At 37.9% G+C, this 20,260-nt stretch overlaps 2 protein-coding genes across 6 annotated transcripts in view; both read left to right on the top strand.

The window, feature by feature from the left end:
- Positions 1–3,700: 3,700 nt before the first annotated feature.
- Positions 3,701–13,798, top strand: pgk1 (phosphoglycerate kinase 1). The gene is made up of 10 exons (XM_058759032.1): positions 3,701–3,857; positions 5,321–5,371; positions 6,580–6,735; positions 6,967–7,111; positions 10,199–10,302; positions 10,388–10,507; positions 11,475–11,589; positions 11,917–12,096; positions 12,187–12,364; positions 13,052–13,798. Exons 1-10 carry the CDS (start codon positions 3,793–3,795, stop codon positions 13,189–13,191), a joined length of 1,254 nt encoding a protein of 417 aa, XP_058615015.1. The 5' UTR covers positions 3,701–3,792; the 3' UTR covers positions 13,192–13,798.
- Positions 13,799–14,959: 1,161 nt separating this feature from the next.
- Positions 14,960–20,260, top strand: part of amot (angiomotin) — a 43,793-nt gene continuing 38,492 nt past the window's right edge. For 2 of the 5 annotated variants that reach the window (XM_058759025.1, XM_058759027.1), the window contains exons 1-3: positions 15,210–15,405; positions 15,496–15,621; positions 15,952–16,002. In XM_058759025.1, coding sequence (XP_058615008.1) covers positions 15,357–15,405; positions 15,496–15,621; positions 15,952–16,002 — 226 coding nt within the window. In that variant the 5' untranslated portion in view covers positions 15,210–15,356. Of the gene's footprint in view, positions 15,189–15,209; positions 15,406–15,495; positions 15,622–15,951; positions 16,003–17,194; positions 17,607–20,260 lie in introns of those variants that run through there. The other 3 variants (XM_058759026.1, XM_058759028.1, XM_058759029.1) reach the window with 3 other exon arrangements.

Consider the following 20,260-nt stretch of genomic DNA (forward strand, 5'->3'; position numbering starts at 1 on the left):
CAGGTTTTTTGACAGGAGAGGTTGCCACTGTCAGGGAGAGCGCCAGCTCCTGCAGTTTTAATCCTTGCTCAGAGCACCTCTAAAACAGGGGTGTCCAATCCTGCCCTGGGAAGGGCCACTGTCCTGCAGATTTTAGCTCCAACACACTTTACTGGAAAAGTAAAGTTCATTTAATTTATTCATATACTTTAATATTTCATTATATTGAATTACGTGCAGAACATTGGTGCTGCTGAATGATGTTAAAGGGCTTTCAAGGTTGTTGTTTTTTTGGGGGTTTTTTAACAACAAAAATATATAGAGGACAAAATCACGAAAAAAATACCTTTGGATACTGGTGGATTTTATTTTGAAATCTTTTGCGCCGGACCGGTTGATGTTGTCCACACTCAATCTGCCCATAGATGTTGATTTAATGCTTAGGCAGGCTGTGCGTGAAGGAAGATGCCACTTGAATTTCTAGCAACTGTACATGGTAACTCCACATTGTCATGAGGTGTCGCCACAGAAATATCCTGTCAGCCGAGTGATCACAATGTGTGATCTCCACATCGAGAAGCACAGGAGGATGATTGCACATATGGCCAAGAGGTACATGGAGCTCCCCGGGCAGCGCAGCATAAATGGCTGCCCGGTGTGTGTTCACAGTGTGTGTGTGTTCACTGCAGAGCACTAATTCCGAGTTTGGGTCACCATACTTGGCCACATGTCACTTCACTTCATGTTGACGACCTGGCCCAGAAGGCATACACAAGGACCTGCGTGAGGTTGGAGGGTGTCTTTTTGGTGCGTCCTGAGTACCAGGAGGTGTTGGAGCCTAGCCATTTTTTCATCCAGCCCATGACAATCTCCTAGAATCAGTTCTGATGTTTGTTCCTTTTTGGGACAATGAAAACGGATTGGGTCTGCACCACACTCTAGAATCGGCCGCAGTAGAAGAAAGGCCTGGGTGGCTTTCACAATAGCTGGGCTGCATTCCAGCTGGAGCTAGCAGTGGAGGAACTATTTTTTGGGTGGGCCATGTGTACTGTGTAGTTCTTCCAGGCAGTATGCATCATTGCTTGGTGTAAGTGCTACCCATCCAAACAGCCTTACGAGGATGAGGAGCTTTCTTGGGTTGGCTCCAGTTGGCAGCGTGAGGGTGGGTCCTCCCCTGGAAACCTGGCATCTGCAGTGGACCTTTCCTTTGACCGACAGCGAACTTGGGATGTCCAAATTCAAGTATTTCCCACACATCAAGTACTGGGATGAGATGCAACTGCAAAGCAAAATGCTACACAAGACCAGTGAGGTTCCATCTGCAGCAGCTCGTGCAGCGGTGTACAGAGGAGATGTGTGTGCCAGAATATAGGCAAGGCCAGTTTATTTATATAGCACATTTCATACACAGTGGTAATTCAAAGTGCTTTACATAAAAGGAAGTGAAAAAGTCATTAAAAAAAAAAAAAAAATCACAACAATAAAAACAAGGAATTAAAAAATTATAATAAAAACAAGATATAAAAATTGATTTAAAAAGAATTTAAAACAAGAATAGAAAATGATTATACATAGTGCAATCAGTTCGGACGTAGCACAGTGCTCATTTAACAAATGCACAGCTAAACAGATGAGTTTTGAGTCTGGATTTAAATGTGGCTAATGTTTTAGCACCTCTCATCTCTTCTGGAAGCTGGTTCCAACTGCAGGCGGCATAATAGCTAAAAGCGGACTCCCCTTGTTTTGTGTGAACCCTTGGCATTTCTAACTGACTCGATCTTAATGATCGGAGTGGTCTGTTAGGTTTATATTCAGTGAGCATATCTGCAATGTATTTAGGTCCTAGGCCATTGAGTGATTTGTAAATGAGTAAAAGCACTTTAAAATCAATCCTAAATGTAACTGGAAGCCAGTGTAAGGACCTGAAGACTCGAGTTGGATCTATCGTTCTCAAGTAACCTGAAGAAGTACAGAGAACATGGAATGCCCTGTTTGGAGATCTGCATAGAGCAGGCATCCTCAAATCTGGCCCACTCCTGCAGAGTTTAGCTCTAACCCTAATCAAACACACCTGAGCATGCTAATCAGAGTCTTCAAGATCATTAGAAAATCACAGGTAGGTGAGTTTGATCAGGGTTGGAGCTAAACTCTGCAGCAGATTGGCCCTCAAGGGAAAGATTTGAGGAAACCTGGCATAGAGCGTCTCCCCAGAGGCATGCCAAAAGACAGAACGATCACTGCTCTGGTATACCTCAGCTGCGTGGGGATTATCAAAACGGTGATTATGTGTCTTTCCAGAAACTGGAGCGTCAGCTGGCAGTCATCTCCAGCAGTTGAGGGTACTGTCTCAGCTGCTCCTTATCCAGTCTCCTCAAGTTTGGAGGTTCCATGCCTTACAAAGTGGTTCCGCCCCTTGCTGTAGTAACTAAGTACTCCGGTTCGTCCACGTGTTCCTGTTCGGGAACCAAGAACCGAAGTGGAGGAAGAAGAGATGGAGGAGCAAGTAGCTAGTTGAAAAAATCCAACCAACTTGTATACCTGCAAGTTACAACAGTAGTTAAACAAATATGGAAGTCTCCTATATTGACCGGAACCGAGGTGTACTTGCAGAGAGACCTCTACCTCTGTGCGCACTTTCCGTGGCTTTCGATCGAAATGCCAGTGCCTGATAGCAGACGTTAAACTTCCAGTCATCTTTTTGTGTTCTTGTAATGATATACAGTAGTAGTATTTGCCATGTGTCTTATCTTCACTCTCGTAGATCTTGGGGATGGGGTAATAAAACCTCATAAAGTACAGGCGTTCCCCTGGCTATCCCAGGAAATAGCCAGGGGAACTATATTGGTCTCAAACTCCCAGAGGGCCACAGCTCTGCACAGTTTTGCTCCAACCCTAATCAAACACACCTGATCCAGCTAATCAAGGTCTCCAGGATCTTTAGGACTTTCCAAGCAGGTGTGATTTGGAGCTAAACTCTGCATGGCTGTGGCCCTCCAGGAATCGAGTTTGAGGCCAACCTTCAAGAGTGTCGAAAATAGCACCATCTGGAGGTTAGTAAAAAAAAATAAAGCAGGCAAAGTCTGTGGTAGAAGTTCCGCCGGATGAAGCAGCCACCATACACTTCAATGTTATGTGCACAAATAAAAGCCTAACACGTGTGTTAAATTTTTCAATTTTGCAATTAAAGTGTGGCAAAATGCCAGCATGAACTAAAATAATTCAACATGATGTAATAGAAGAAAAATGTATATGACTAATAAGAGTTGAATGTGGCAAGGATTTTGCCTGAACTAATTTTATTCCTAATGTTACTTGTATGACTGGATATTTAAAAAGTCTGAATGAAAATCGTTAATTTTGACATGGGCAAAATTATTCTTTCATATAAAGCATGGGACTAAAATGTAGATGAGAGCATTTTGTGATGGGATCTTCTGGTAAGTTCCAAACACCAACATCAGTTCCTAACCCCCACCCTATCCCAAATACACCAAATTACTAAAACTAAATCATGAGTGCAAAAATGATACCGAAATAAGTTAATATATTTTTAATGCAGGATCGTAGGGTCTCTAGATAGGGGGCAGCAACATTGCAACACGTTGTCTAACATCATTTGCGCTCAGTTAGGCATTATTGATTGATAGCAAGTACATCCAATAAGCGCTACATTTAGAACCGCATACCTCGATTAGACCCGCCCACACTGTGTACATCAGCATCAAGCTAAGGTCACGCTCATTCGGGAACTTAACCAGCACTGCACCACACCACACCACCAAAGGAGAGATTTGTTGCAAATCCACAGCCAGAATGTCTCTGTCAAACAAACTCACGTTGGACAAGGTGGATGTGAAAGGAAAACGCGTGATCATGAGGTGAGTCTGAATTGTCGCCGTTATATTACTCACTAACGATATATCAACATGCTCGTACTCTTCATTTATGCCGTCTGGCTTAATGCAGGCATATCAAAATGTAGCGTTATTTTTATTTTTTGGCATCGCTCAAGGTTATGCCAAAGAACGCCGAGCGAGTTCAATCATTGATAACCGGAAGTGTAAGTGTCATGCGTCACGTTTTAGGGATTCCAGATACGTGCAGGATGGCAGACGCACCAAAAGCACGTGCAAGTCGTTTAATTTCAGTTATAACTAAGTTCTGTTGTATTAGATCTTAAGAATTAGAACTTGTCACACAGCTACGTTCTGTAGAGGCTGTTAAAATGTCTTGGTGAAATGACACCACCCAGCTACAAATGTCAAATGGTCAGGGAGCCTCTAGTCACTTAATTTTTGTATTATACCGACAACCAGTACGTCTTTGCGTCATGCACTGTTTTATAAAGTCTTTTGTACGTGTGCTGGCGGGTTTATATAAGTATGCACGTTTATTTAGTGGCTTGTTCCTACTTGTTTTACTCGTGTCACTCACGCATGCCAGGTATTTCTTTTCATGCACATAAATGAAGATTGTTTATAATACGATATCCACATCTTCTCAGCAGCTATTAGTATAAATCACCTTTGGTTTTCTGAACACCGTCAAAAGGCCTTCCAGCAAATAGCCTTTGGCTAAAAGTCCACACTGGCGGACCATCCTGCCTCGCCCACAGTCTGCTGCTATATTTAACATTTTTTACCCTTATATAAATACTCAAATGATGTATAATTAGTAATTATACAAGTAATTAGTAGCTTTCACGATGGTATATATTCCTACAGTTGCAATGACCCGTGCTCTTACAATGATCACTGTCAGGTTCCGAACTGCTATAATATTGTCTAATTTTATATTAATATTACAGTAGCCAGTGCAACAGCATCTATAGCAGTGACTCTTCCCTGAATACATCTGAATGCTTTGGGGGGCTTTACAGTATTGCATAATTCACTGTAGTCATGGAGACTGTGTGAATGTGCAGCAGTGGGTGTACTCCTATAATATGTATGTAGCTAACAGTATATTGATACTGATCAGATAGCTTATCCATTTAGTAGTTTATTATTGTCATTGTACTGCCTTTTTATTTATTAAAATAGCTTATTAATGTGTATATTTTTATTAATTTAGTGGTCTTTTTCATGGACATTAAAATTAAAGCTAAAAAGATAAATTGCTATTAAAGGTTTTGTATAACAAATAATGAATTGCCCCAAAGGACTTTTAATTAGCATAGGGCTGAGGATTTTTTTCATGTCTCTTATTTGAAATTTTTCTGAAACTTTATTTTCCAAATAATGAATGAGCAATCTATTTGCATTAAATCATGGCATTTATTTATTTAGCTACTTCTCTAGTAGATAGATTTACTTTTTTTTTTTTTCTCTCTCTCCAATAGGGTTGACTTCAACGTCCCTATGAAGGACAAGAAGATAACAAATAACCAGAGGTGAGATTGATATTGCTGATATTCCTATTTGTTTTATTTTTTTTTTGTCTTGTCAATAATGGTTCTTTCACATCCTGTCGATTTATTTCAATGTTTTTATCATTAAAATAGACCCACAGCTTTGTTGTTTATCATTTATTCATTCATGTCTGTATAGTCTTAAACTATTAAAGAACTAATCAAATTCTTGTCATTTAAGCTTTACTTGTAATTACAATTTCAAAGAAATTTAAGTTTATATAATGTCAACAGCAGTGTTGGGGAAGGTTTACTTTTAATAGTAATGTATTATAATATTGCGTTACTCCCTAAGAAAGGAACTAATTACGTTACTTAGTTACTTTTTATGGAAAGTAATGTTGCGTTACATTTGAGTTACTTTTTAAATCTAGGCAGGGCTTGCTTGTTTGTTTTTAATGTAAAGTTATTTTACAAATGTAAAAGCCCTTTCACACTGAAAGTGAAATGAATATGCCTCAGGCTAAAGGAAATAAATTTTCCCGTCTGTACAGTAGAGGGCGCTGCTCAAACAAATTGCCTGAAGAGTATGACACCGGGAAAGAATGTTCAACACTATTCAGCAATTAAAAAAATTAAACGAGTATGTCATTTTTGCTTAGTATGGTTGAACTGGATCATCGAAGGCCAGTAGCAAAGACATTGGTTAAAATAGGATTAAATACATAAATGTTAAACAAGATATCATTAAAGTATAGCAGGTTTGTATAATATTCTGAGCTTGCATTTGACTGTTTTTATTCATTTTGAGGAATACTGAGTCTGTTTTCGTGCAGGTGAGTAAATGCATGTTCATATTTAGTCTAGAACTACAGTAACATCACAGCGCACACAACGCCTCTGCACTTATTCCCGAAATCTCGCAACACTGGAGTTACTTATTTGAAAAAGTAACTTGGATATTTCCTTATAAACTAAAAAGTAATGCGTTACTTTACTAGTTACTTTAAAAAAGTAATCTGATTGCGTAACTCGCGTTACTTGTAATGCATTACCCCCAACACTGGTCAACGGTACTATTTTAAAAGTGTATTTGGTTTGAAATACTGTTTGAGGCAAAAATACCAATTTCTGATTATGAAATGTATTTTCTTTTGTGTTATATTTTTATATAGCACTGGCTGACTGTTGAAAAGGACATGTTGGCCATGTGATACAGAATTTGTAACAATTATATATGCTCTCATCAGAATCAAGGCTGCAGTCCCATCAATTCAGTATTGTTTAGATAATGGGGCCAAAGCTGTAGTCCTGATGAGCCACTTGGGCCGGCCTGATGGAGTCCCCATGCCAGACAAGTACTCTCTGGAGCCTGTGGCTGCAGAACTCAAGAACCTGCTGGGAAAGTAAGAGTTCAATATAGACTTTTAACCTAAACGTATTACACCATCAGTTTGAAATAATATAAACCTTCAAGCTACATCTGTTTGACAGCAGTGATGTTATATAGCTTTACAGTATAAACATTACAAATGTATGGTAGAAAATCATTCTCAAGCTGACATCTTAATGGCAATGCATACATAATTCAACTTATTGCTTCGCCACCAACCTTGCTGTTTAATTTGCTTATGAAGAGCTGTTCAGTTCCTGAAGGACTGTGTGGGTCCAGATGTGGAGAAAGCCTGTGCAAACCCACCTGCAGGTTCTGTCATTCTGCTGGAGAACCTGCGGTTCCATGTGGCCGAGGAGGGCAAAGGCAAAGACACATCGGGTAACAAGGTCAGTGCGCCGTACAGCAGTGGCTCTGCAGAAAGTGCTTGGTCATCTTACAGAGTTCTTCAAATCAAATGGAAGCCTTTTAAGACCTGCACAAATAAAATCAATATGGTCCATACAGAACAGATTCCACACAATCTCTAAATAAATCTTGTATCATTTATCTGTCACAGTCAAACCAAAATTTATTCCGGAGTGTCTATTTACACTAAGTGCGACTAGCCCACCTTGTTGGCGGAAGCCATTTACACTAACTCCACCCACCAACATGTGATTGGGCTAGTCAATAGTACGAAAGACAACTGTCCAGTCATCAGCTCCAGTGGTGCAGATGGTAAAGCATGTGTTTTACTCCTATTGATGCGATCGACCCGGGTTCGAATCTGCCTTTTGGCAAACTTTTCTTTTTTTTTTTTCTCCCTTTTCTCAGAGTTAAACTGTGTCAGAACAAATTCATCTTGATAATGTCAGATAATTTTGATAGAAAGGTATGTAATGAATTCGGTTGAATAGCCGTTACAGTTAAGTACACAATTAGATAATCCCAATTTAGGTCAACCAGTTGACAAGCAATGCTTGGTTTTGTTCAGTCTGTGGTATCGGTCAGTCACATTAGCAATTAAAGAAAAAACACGCAAGCAAAACATGGTCAGGTCAAAGTGTCTGAATAATTTTTGGTCCCTGATTTTTAGCAATTTTACTGGTAGTCCACCGTGACATATTATACCCAAAAACTCTTCATTCAGTTTACTTTATTTTTCTATCCTCACTTACATAAATGAACTATAGTGTCCTGCACCCACTAGTCAAAAAATATATCTGGTGTCTGAATAATTTTTAGATTGACTGTATATCTATCATATATTACATTCAGGGTAGCCCAAAGAGAAAACACAAGAGTTTACGTTGAATTAAATGTCAAATGTGACCCTGGAGCACAAAACCAGTCATAAGTCGCACGGGTATATTTGTAGCAATAGTCAAAAATACATTGCATGGGTCAAAATGATCGTTTTCTTTTTTTAATGCCAAAAATCATTAGGATATTAAGTAAAGTGCAAGTATATCAAAACTTAATTTATTTTTATTAGCAATATACATTGCTAAGAACTTCATTTGGACAACTTTAAAGGAGATTTTCTCAATATTTTGAATTTAAATTTGTTTTTTGTTTTTTTGCACCCTCAGATTCCAGGTTTTCTAATAGTTGTATATCAGCCAGATATTGTCCCATCCTAAAAAACCATACACCAATGGAAAGCTTATTTATTCATCTTTTTATGTATAAATCTCGGTTTAAAAAAATCGAGCATTATGACTAGTTTTATGTTCCAGGGTCACACATACCATGTTGAATACCACAAAAAAAAATACCACCGCTATCCAGAAAATAAGAATTTATGCATAATGCAACTTCTAATTATAAACTAGTCTAAAATGCAATAAGACTCTTATTTTAAATGTCTATGATTTACTACCTCCAGCTGCTAATTAAAAAAAACTCAAAACTGTGATCCTGTAGAATGCATTACAGTGCTGTTTTAACTTCCACACATTTAAGACCTCTTAAAAGGATAATTAAGAGTTTTGCTGTAAACCTTAATGATACTGATTAAAACAATGACTTAATTACAATGTCTGTTAAACAATTCTTATTGAACTATACTGTTTTAACCCAAAGAAACAACAATGTTATTCAGAGATGTTTAACTGATGTGATTAAAAAAGTAATGCCTGAATACACTTTAGATTTTGTCTAACTTTAACTAGATTTTTAACCTTAAATGTCATATACAGCTTCTTGATAATTGAATGACTTTTATTCTGTTTGAAGACAGCCTTGCTTTTGACATGGCTTTAAAATAAATAAATATGATGCTGATTTAAACTGAATTTAAGACCTTATAAGGTCCTGTGGTAGTAGGATCTATGGTTTTAAATGCCATGTGCTCAAAAAAAAAAAAAAAACAGAGAAATGAGAATAGGGTATTTGTTATAGGGACTCTTACGACTGAACATATTCAATATCAACTAATCTGTAAATGAAGCCCTCTAAAATTAGGCCAGTTTCACAAATCTCTTACTAAATCATTCTGTTTTGGCTCAAGAAGCTAATAATTTGTCAAAGCTTCTCTACAAAGCACAAGCTACTACTGTTAAAGGCAGTTGGTGGCTTTGCGTGCATGCAGAGATACTGTACACAGCTGACCTGTTGACATTTGTAGGAAGGTCATATGTGATCATGTGGCTTTTCTGGTCCTCGGAGCCCTCGCTGGAATGCATACTGGGAAGGGGAGAAGACCGAGAGAGATGAGTTGGGGATCATAGAAAGAGACCTAGGAACTGCTATGTTCTTTGCTGGCAGGCGACTGCAGGGAACTTGTGCTTGGCATTTTCTAGGCCCATGTGCAACCTTTCATTCACAGTTCAGAAGTCATGAACTTTGAGTGCATGTGGACAGCAGTAATTTGATCATAACTATATGTAGGTTGGTTTTGATCTAGGGGTCCTACTGTAACGGGGTTTAAAATACTTTCTCTAGTTTACTATGCAAACACAATCATAAGTACACATTTGTTGGTTTACACATTATTTACATGTTTCAAAATGTGCACATTGCATAGTATGATTGATTCGACCAATGGCGTGAGTTTGGTGCGGGATTATGTTTATCGAACTAAAGTCCAGTACACCAAGACAGTGAGAATTTGTGATTTAAACATTTTAATTTGAGTGAACTGTTGTTAATGGGTCTTTTCAGACTGACACAAACATTTGCATACTATTGAAGTGACACGCAATTGCAAGTTACAAAGTCAGAATTGAATGAGAAACTCGCTATTGTAAGAAAATATTGGTCTTTTTTTACCCTTAGGATTGGACTTCATAACTCGCAATTGTGAGAAAAGATGCAAGAATTGAGAGAAAGTCAATTGTGAGAGATTTAACTCACAATTGTGAGTTTATATCCCACATTTTAGTGTTTCAGCATTTCAGAAGTTTTTTACAGAAATTGCACAGTTCAGTTTTAATGCTATTTTTACTCAAAGTGGAATTAGACCTATAAGTGATTTTGATTCCTCTTTTTAGACCAAAGCAAGCCAGGAGGAAATCGATTCTTTCCGAGCCTCCCTGTCCAAGCTGGGTGACGTCTACGTCAACGATGCCTTTGGAACTGCTCACAGAGCTCATAGGTGCTCTATTATATGAAACCGTAATAGAAAAATAGATATTATAAAGTTTTGACTCCCAAGTCTAATGTCTAATGTCTCACTCTAGCTCCATGGTTGGAGTGAATCTCCCTCAGAAGGCAGCTGGTTTTCTGATGAAGAAGGAGTTGGACTACTTTGCCATGGCCCTTGAGAAACCACAGAGGCCTTTCTTGGCCATTCTCGGAGGGTGAGTATTGATGGAGTACTTTGATAGCTTAGAATTTTAGTTCTGAATACTGTCATAAGAGGATACGTTTTAAGCAGGTTTAGTTATTAAAAACGCCAAAAGACCTTGCATGGTCTTGCAAGATCTTGTCCATGATCAAAAGAAAGGAGTCCAGCTCCGTATTCTGGTCAGTGTACTGCTGGTGAAATTCTAAACCGCTAAATGGTCACCAGATATAATGTTGGATAGTATGAGATGCTTTACTAGAATGCACCTGTCCTCGCTCACTTGAAGAGAGGAAAAAAGAACCTTCATAAAGCGTCAGTGACAGTCCAGGAATAGATGAGTTTATCTTCTTATGCAACAGTAGGATGTGTGACAATATCCTTTTTTCTCTTCTGTTCTTTAAGCCTCACCTCCCATAAGTGGCAGTAAAAAGAATTGTATTCATTTAAACAGTTTGTAGATTTCTTCCTTTTCATGGTTTAATGTCCTGTTGGTGAAATGCTGAAACCTTTTTGATGCAACTATGCAGGATGCAGTGATGGAACTCCCTTAAAACGAATTAGCAGTGATCACTACAAAGTGTTCTTGTGGAAATGGAGGATTCAGTGCAGATGAATTCTAGAAGTCAGAGTCCAGGCCGTTGCGCAACTTGCACGCATACAATATCTTTTTTTTTTTTCCTGAAAGCATCCACCCCTGCATATTCATTGGCCGTCACTCATTTGCAGTTATGACTGAAGCAGTCCGTGTCTGGGGTTTGCCTCCGTAACAAAGTTCAGTGAGGCAACTGACCCACTGATAAGCTGTACTGCAATGAACAACAGTCCTTAAACTTTTGTCTCATGTATAAACCGTTCTAGGGCACTTCCTGCAGTTTCTCAGAGGCGGCAGTTTCTGTTTCATCCCTAAAAGATTTTCATTTAAAAATGAGTATTTAATTGAAAAGGCTTTGTTTGATTTGATTGTTGCTCTGATCATACAGGGCCAAGGTCAAAGATAAGATTCAGCTGATCAACAACATGTTGGACAAGGTGAATGAGATGATCATTGGTGGAGGAATGGCCTTTACCTTCCTCAAGGTTCTCAAGAACATGGAGGTGAGTGGTTTGAAGCTTCATTCAAACTGCAAACTAAAGTCCCCAACTTATGTTTTATTCTTATTTAATTAGTGTATTATAGAAATGTATATATGAAATGTCCCATTGCCAAAAAAAAAAAAAAGACTAAAATAAATTAGGCTAAAATGAACATTATTTTGTTATAACAGTGCTTTATAATTAACAATATGTGACTATAATGTGAAATCTGTAATGCCCTCTTTTTTTTTTTTTTTTTTTAATCCATGATCTTACCCAAGTATATTGCATTAAGTGTTTTCTGAAGTACCCCCATTGAGTTTTGTAATATTGTTCACATGTGCTCAGATTGGTACTTCCCTGTTTGATGAAGAGGGTTCCAAAATTGTGAAAGACCTCATGGCTAAAGCTGAGAAGAACGGCGTGAAGATCACACTTCCTGTTGACTTTGTCACTGCAGACAAGTTTGACGAGAAGGCGGTGACGGGGTCTGCATCAGTAGCCGATGGTATTCCAGCTGGCTGGATGGTAAGGCGGACAAACGTTAGATTGTTTAGAGCAGTATGATCTCCTCCTTTTCCTCTGAAGTGAACTAGAAATGGTTCTCCCTCTGTCCAGGGTCTAGACTGTGGTTCTGAGAGCTCAAAGCTCTATGCAGAGGCTATAGCCAGAGCCAAGCAGATTGTGTGGAATGGACCTGTTGGTGTGTTTGAGTGGGACAACTTCTCTCGTGGAACCAAGAACATGATGGACAAAGTAGTAGAAGCGACCAAAAATGGCTGCGTCACCATTATTGGTAAGAATTTCATTTTATTGCCTGAAATGCACGCAATGACACACATTTAATAGACTGGTGGTTGACCGATATATTTCCAGGGTCAATATTATCCGCTAGTATTTTAAATTATCAGTGTTGTCCGACAATTGTAATGAACAGGACTTTTATTCAGCTTCAACAGTTCTGTCTAATAATTGAAATGCAAATGCTGTGATTTTCTTAATTCATATACTGTCAGCAAATACACATTTTAATCAAGTCTTTGAGTACCTAATAAACATTTATTGCCACAAGTCTTGGCAAATCTAGCTTTTAAAACTTCTTGCGTGTATAAATGTTTATGCTACTACTTTTTTCTTTTTTTTTTTTTTTTCCTTTTTCATAATTTTAACGACATTACAGAATCAAGTAGTTCCTATTTGAAATTTAAGTTCAAATTGATTCACTAACAAATTATTTATTTTAGCAAATATTACATAAATTTAATTGCAGAAAATATGCATGTGTTATTTACCATCCTTAAATTAAATAGTGTGATGTGATTTTTATATAGTCTTGTATTGGCTTTTTTTCCCCCTCTGCCATCAGCCACCTGGCTCTCTAAGATATCTGTATCGGCTTTTTTTTTTTTTTTTTTAAAAGGCCATATTGGTCGACCACTATAATAAACTAAATTAATTGTCATCTTTGTTTCTTTAAATTCAGGTGGGGGAGACACCGCAACTTGCTGTGCCAAGTGGGACACAGAAGACAAGGTCAGTCATGTGAGCACAGGAGGCGGAGCCAGTCTGGAACTGCTGGAGGGGAAAGTGTTGCCTGGTGTTGATGCCCTCAGCAATGTATAATTGCTCTGAGCCTCTTCTGCCAGAGGTTGGGCGCTCATCTCCCAAGAAGCTGTCATCCTTACTCAGTGTTTGTTCAGCATTCTATCACCTGTCAGGATGCAAATGACAACTACTCCACTCTCTATGGACTGCTAACAGTATGCTGTGTTAGACTCTCTGACCTGTTGACTCATGCACATTCACGTCATCCATTTGCTTTTCTTCTATCAAATAACTTAAAGCGTTTCTCATTCAAGATGTTTTCATCCATTGAGCGAAAGGTTAACATCAGCAGTAATGGCTGTTCCTGTTATGATTGTTATATTCGAGAGATGGATCATTTGTTTTACCTGCTTAAGTGTTAATGTGTCCCATTGTATTCTGAATGTGTGCATAGTGTAATTGTTGTGATTTTCTAGAGTTTATATTTGATATTTGTGGCCTCCCCACAGATGTTGAGTATGTGTATTACTGTAGACACTTTCCTCCCCATATTGCACTTATCCTAGACCTGCAGCTTATGAGATAGATGTTCCGCACTGGAATTATTATGATGGGCTAATGTTAGACCCAGATGACCTGTCATGGAGTAAGAATGAAGAAAATAATAAAAAATGAAAAATAATAATCTCCACTTTTTTTTTTTTTTTTTGCTTTGCTTAGTCATTTTTTTTGTCTGCACCCAACAGGTAGTATGGTATTATGAGAGATGGTAAAGTTACCAGAAATGACCATGAGCATATTAACAAATAACCGCTATATCAGTGTATAATTTGAACTATATTATTGCCCAATATATATCTATATAGTGAATTCAACATAAAGAAATGTAAAATGTAAACATTATTGCATATATTAATACACTTTCAAAGCATAAATGTGGTCTTTAAAGGAACACTTATTGTTTTTTAATGGTAAAATAGGCTTAGCTGATGCAACAAGACCCTGGTGATTATACCTACACCTCAAAGGAGGACTCGCTTATCGTGAAAGGTAAAATCCCTTTGACATTCAGATTTTAATTTCAAAATATTACGGTGACAACATTTGTATTTGTCACTGCAGTTAACATGGATAAAAATGCAAATACAGTTTATTAATAAAATTGGTACGTATAAATATTAAATTTTCTTGTAAGGTGGTTAAATATTGCTGGCCCACTTTGGCTGAATAAAATGGACTAGTGGATTTCAGGTAAAGTGGTCCACCTTAAACCTTCACTAACTACTCGCATTTATTAAATAAACTGACATTCACTGACTTCTATTATTGACATGTAGAACTAATGTTTTAGAAAACCGCAAAATATAAAGAGTATAAAACTATAAAATGTTCATAATAGCCTAATGGTTTAAAGTTTAACAATATTATATTTTAAATATACAATTTTTCTCTTATTCACTTTTTTGTTAACCTATGTGTAGTTGCATGTGTTATAGTCACATTTTTAATATGTTGAGTTCATTTTCATCAGTATTCTGTTAGATTTCATCTAATTTAATGTCTACAAACTTTTATGCATAAATTGTGAACTTATAAATTTTACTCAGGGTCTGGGCTGTATGTTTTTCGTGTTGGTTAGGTTAGTTAAAGAGAGGGGGGGGAATACCATATGGGTATCTAAGTTACAAGATATAATAAAAAGTCTCTCATTACCTGAATTCACCCTATATGCTATATTAAATATAGGCCCTATCCAATTTTATCACAAATGTTTATTTATTTTTTATTTTTTACCGTTATATGAGTCTTTGTTATTCTTTTGAGTGAGCAAAACAGCTGTCCTACTACACCGAACTTTCTTTGAACCTTTGAAATTAACCTGGAAAGGTTTCTTAATGTTCTGTCGTACTTTACGGCTGGTCGTGTGATTAAGCTGTTGTTGCAACTAGTAGACTCTAGACTACATTTCCCATAATGCACGGCATTGTCTTAGCTCCGCCCTCACCTGCCGAGGTGTGTACGCGTCATTCAACAACAGCTGTGAGCGAAAAGTGCAGGGTTGTTTTTGGATTAAGGTAGGATATGTTTTGTTCTTTTTATCCGCAGTAATCTGTTTTATAGGACCGTGCACACGTCAACAATGAGTCAGTAAAGACTGCGAGCGCCTGTTTCTTAGGACATGCAGCAGGGGAAGATGGAGATCAGATTAATAGTTTACTGTACATGTGCACTGATCCAGTGAAATGGATTTCATGGGATTTTATACTCACTTCACTTCAGCCAATAACTTTGGTAAACAACCTGAAGTCGAAATCTTTATGTAAGTGACTTGTTTATTGTTTGTATGTTATATCTATTACTTGTGTAATGTGTTTTTCTAAGGAAGAAACGATGCAGAAGGAGAGATTGTAAATGCAAGCATGATTTCAGTCGAGGATTGGAGCCCAGCCCAAGTGTCCACATGGATAAAGCATATTGGATTTCCTCAATATGCGCAGAGTTTTGTGGGTGAGGGATTCATTTTCATCTAACATCCAAAGACTTTAAAATGAAAATGCAGTAGATTTTTTGTATTGTACTTGGAGTAATCTTTTTTTTTTTTTTTGTTAAACTTGGCGCAATCACAAGAGGGCGCTCAATTACAGTTTTCAACTCTCATGATGTTTTGAGATTCACTCTTACCTTTGTGTGTGCAATAGTGTTGTGATACCATTTTATTTCTAACTCAAGCACAATTGTTATATAGCCTACTACTCATCAAAATGACCCCCCATTTTTTACTTCTCAAAAGATTAATAGAGTACATAAATATAGTTTTACATATTTATGTCTTCACAGAAAATGGAGTTTCTGGATTAGATCTTTTGGAAGTCACTGGTTCAGTTTTAGGTAAGACTTTTTTTTTTGTCTTACATTTTTTATAAACTAAAAGACACTTTCAGGCATGGTTTTAACTTTTTTTTATTACCTGCCTTGACACAATGTCGCTGCGTGAATGTGTGAATTAATTTACATGAGTAATTGTTGCAACCGCAGGCAAAAATATCTCAATATTTTTGTCATATCATACTCTGTTTCTCAGAACGGTAGGTACCAGTAATATGTTTATTGTACATGTTTAGGCCTGTTAGTAACATATAAATGCCTCATTCATTCATTCATTCAACAATCCTTTGTTGTATTCAAAACCCCAAAATAAACACTTCCATTGAACATTTACCATTACTTCAAACAAATGTGGAGCTATTCATCTTAGAAAGTAAGAAAGGATAGAGGCATTATAGGGTGTGCTATGTTTATTTAGTAGAAAGGCATCTTTTAAGCACCGCCATTATCATTAAGCTTTTGCAAATGCAGCCAGTGGATATTGTCCTGCAGCTGTTCTTTTACGACAAAGAAATATGAACAATAATACACTAAACAGTTTTTATTCAGTATTAAAATTCACTGTTGTGGTTGTCAAACCTAAGAGATGGTACTTTGTCTCTATATTTTACAGCTCCTAACTGTATGCCATTAAATTATGTAAGATTAATAGGCTATACCAACCTATTGAGCTATTCAAATCAATTTGTTACTATAAAAATGTATTGATAACAAAGGTGGTACAATGAAAACTCTACATTCATCAAAATCTGACTGTCCAGCAGCTGCAGTAATATAAATAATTGGGTAATTTATAGGCCTACTTTGTGTTTGTAAAAACTTTTTACAGTACGATTAAATATGCATTGTCTTTTAAAATATATTTGTCCACTTATATTAATTTTAAATGCATTAAACTTGTAAAGTTGTCAACTCCTGGTCTATACTTTTAATGTAAAGATAAAGTTATCATCAGTCATTATTTTATTTTAACATTAATGCTTAAGAGATATATTATAAACAACTAATTACTGTGTAGAAAAGCAAGAATTGTACATCTTTTTAATTATTTTCCTCTCATGTCACTGCTGTGAGTTGTGCTACACACAAGGCTCTTTGACAGGCTCCTGATCTTAAAGACACACAAAAGCTTTTTGTCATTTTCTTGCTTGAGCGACGTTCCTTAAGGCCAACAGAAGAACAGGAACAATCGACAAACTCTCCGAAGGAGGGCTCTCCTGGCTTTAAAAAGTCCTTTTGATTCCCTTATAGTTCTCTGCAAAGGGGAACTGTTTTTTCTCCTCACAACTCTTGAGTAAGTAATTTCGCTGCAGCGGCGACTTCACAGTCCGTATGAAGAGGAGGGCAGTCCTAGTCCTTCCCCTCACAGCACACTTCTAGTGGAAAACACATTTCACCAGCTCAAAAAAATGACACTGGGAAGAGGGAACACACTTTGTGTGAAGAAAAGTGTAAAGATTATCGGAAAGTCCCCTCGGATTGACGATCTGTGAAGCGTGTGCGAAGGAAAACCTGAAACAGGAAACTTGTAACGGACTTAAAAACGTAGGACGCACAAAACCGGCTGCAGATCGAAATAAAGCGGGACTTGGCGAAAACTTATGAAGGTAAATAACTTTTAACAGATAATTAATGTGAACAATCATTATTTAATTCGAATTACAAGGATTGTTATTGAAGAGTGCGAGGTTTATTTAGCCTGCAAAAGCTTCACCAAAACTTATTTCTGCGCCTGTAAATATGAGGCTTACTCTTGTTTAAAAGTATTTAATGTCGTGCTTTGAAAACCTAAAGACATTTCATTAAATAAGTATATTAGTTAGTTTTTGAAAACGCGGACTTCGCGTGGTTTGCATCCTCTTGCAGTGAATGAGAAAGCTGCATTGCTGCTACTTTGTTGATAGGACGCTATAATGACATGCGCAATGCTGACATATTTGCTACAAGTCAACCTGTTCCATATGGCCTTAAGACATACATGAACGCTATGTGTACTGTTAATAACATATGAATATAAGCTACTAAAAGGTATGTTTGTCCTGCAGAAACAATATGTAGGGTAGGCCTATATGCTAACTGATTGTTGAAAAGGCATATTTTCTTGAAAATTCATTATAGCTGTCAACACTATTTACTTTTCCATTGTTCTTAGTTTTCTATTGTAATTTATGTTAAGTAATGAATTAGGCTGCACGGGCTCATTAGAGGCCCTGCTGACGGATGTCACCCCACTCCTCTGAGGAATGCCGCCCAGGGCCGAGGGGGAGCAGGACACAGATATGCACCCTACGTTGGGCAGGAATGCAGTCATGTGTTATTGGAAATCAAAGCAAGAGGCCAAGTTATGAGGAGCGCTCAGACTTTATTAGGTGAAACTAATTGCCCTTTACTACTTAACCGTTGATAGCAGTTGTACAGGCCCTGCCTCATAATGCTTTCATTGAGTGCTTTGCATTTAAGTGCTCCCTCTGAATGTAGGGAGGTCTTGTTTACTCAGATTTCCAAAAGGGTTACTGGGGTAGCCGTGGACGACATTCCAAGAAATGTCCGTCGCACTTCCAGAACGAACCCACAGCTTTATTAGCTGGACGCTCAGCATTCGGATGGTCTCTTCTCTCTTCCTGTTATCCGAACAGTGCCATGGAAAGCCATTGCTTTTTGTTGTAAAGGTAGTGAACTATTGCCAGAAAAGTGCCTAGCGGCGTTGACTCACAGTGCAGGAATGTCAGCTCTCTTTCGCTTTTCCCTCCTCTCTCCATCTCTTTCCATCCCTCACTTCCTTTGCCCCCTGCCTCCCTCCTCTTTTTTTTTTTTTTTCAGAGAGGCCAAAGTTCTGCTTGCTGACTCAGCCTCCAAATCACCCAATTGCCTTTTCCACTGAGCTTTTTGGAAGTCCAAAAAGCCTGCAGTCCTTAAGTTTTACAATTATGTTGTGTCCAACTGAGAACACCGCATCCCCGTCCCCCTCGAGGGAATCTGCTTTGTCCATATAATACAAAAACACCCATTAAAAGACTTGGGTAAAAGGACATGACGCTAACTAAGGAATGTTGATGAAACTGATAATGAAAAGTTGACGACTAATTTCGTTGTTGGTTATTTGGGTCTGTACTGAACCTTTAAGATATTAATTTTGCTTGATTGCAGTGCAGAAATAAAGTAAAATAACTGAATGTGTAAAATGGTGATTACAAGGCCAAACAAAAGCTTCTTCCATGCGGTATTATCAGTAAATGGTAATCCGATGATCAAGGTCCTCTGGTTGGTGGATGTAATGTAATTAATATTCATAAGCAACACTTTTAAAACTGACTGTGAACTGAAAACTGACTGATATAATTGTAATATTTTGTAAAGTGTCTTTATTTATAAACATTTAGGTTCAAAATGATTTTTCCCCAATATTTTTTTAAAAGTTGCGTCTCTACTAGTGCTAACTTAGTTTTATCATTGACAGTGTAACCCAATGCCCCAGCGTGATGTATACCTGCTTACCTCAGGGCAGTAAAGTCAGACACCCCTGTGGTGGAATGTGTCACTAAATTTCAGACATAGTCACATGGGTGAGGTACATTGTCTCGCCATTCACTCATATCTATTAATTGCTTAAGCCGGATGTGTCATGTAAAATGTCAGAAACAGGGGGAAGCCACCACAAGTCAGACAGTGATTCGACTCCAGATGGTCAAATGAGGTATATAATGCTTTCTGTTTCGACCTCTGTCAAACCGAAATGGAGCGTTTTTGCCATCTGGTTGACTGAATAAACCCACTCATTAGTGGTGTTGCTTTCTTTGTATAAATATTACATTACATGGATGTATGTGTGTGTATATATAGTCGTGGTCTTATGGTAGAGAGTCGGACTCGTAACCCAAAGGTCCTGTTCGAGTCTCAGGTCCGGCAGGAATTGTCGGTGGGGGGAGTGAATGTACAGAGCTCTCTTCCACCTTCAATACCACGACTGAGGTGCCCTTGAGCAAGGCACCGAACCCCCAACTGCTCCCCGGGCACCGCAGCATAAATGGCTGCCCACTGCTCTGGGTGTGTGTTCACGGTGTGTGTGTGTTCACTGCTGTGTGTGTGCACTTTGGATAGGTTAAATGCAGAGCACAAATTCTGAGTATGGGTTACCATACTAGGCCACATGTCACGTCACGTCACTTTCACTTAAAAAAAAATAAAATTACAGCAAAATGTGCGTCTTGGCGAATATCCTGTAAACATAATCGGTTATATCTTTACGTAAACAATTGAGGAA

The sequence above is a fragment of the Onychostoma macrolepis genome, chromosome 21, assembly GCF_012432095.1.
Source record: "Onychostoma macrolepis isolate SWU-2019 chromosome 21, ASM1243209v1, whole genome shotgun sequence".
In the NCBI taxonomy this organism is placed as follows: Eukaryota; Metazoa; Chordata; class Actinopteri; order Cypriniformes; family Cyprinidae; genus Onychostoma; species Onychostoma macrolepis.

Excerpts from the sequence above, each read along its gene's own strand:
- pgk1 (XM_058759032.1), top strand. The coding sequence starts at position 3,793 with ATGTCTCTGTCAAACAAACTCACGTTGGACAAGGTGGATGTGAAAGGA. Across the intron at positions 7,112-10,198 it reads AAGACACATCGGGTAACAAG|ACCAAAGCAAGCCAGGAGGA; the intron begins GTCAGTGCGCCG and ends TCCTCTTTTTAG. Across the intron at positions 10,303-10,387 it reads ACTGCTCACAGAGCTCATAG|CTCCATGGTTGGAGTGAATC; the intron begins GTGCTCTATTAT and ends GTCTCACTCTAG.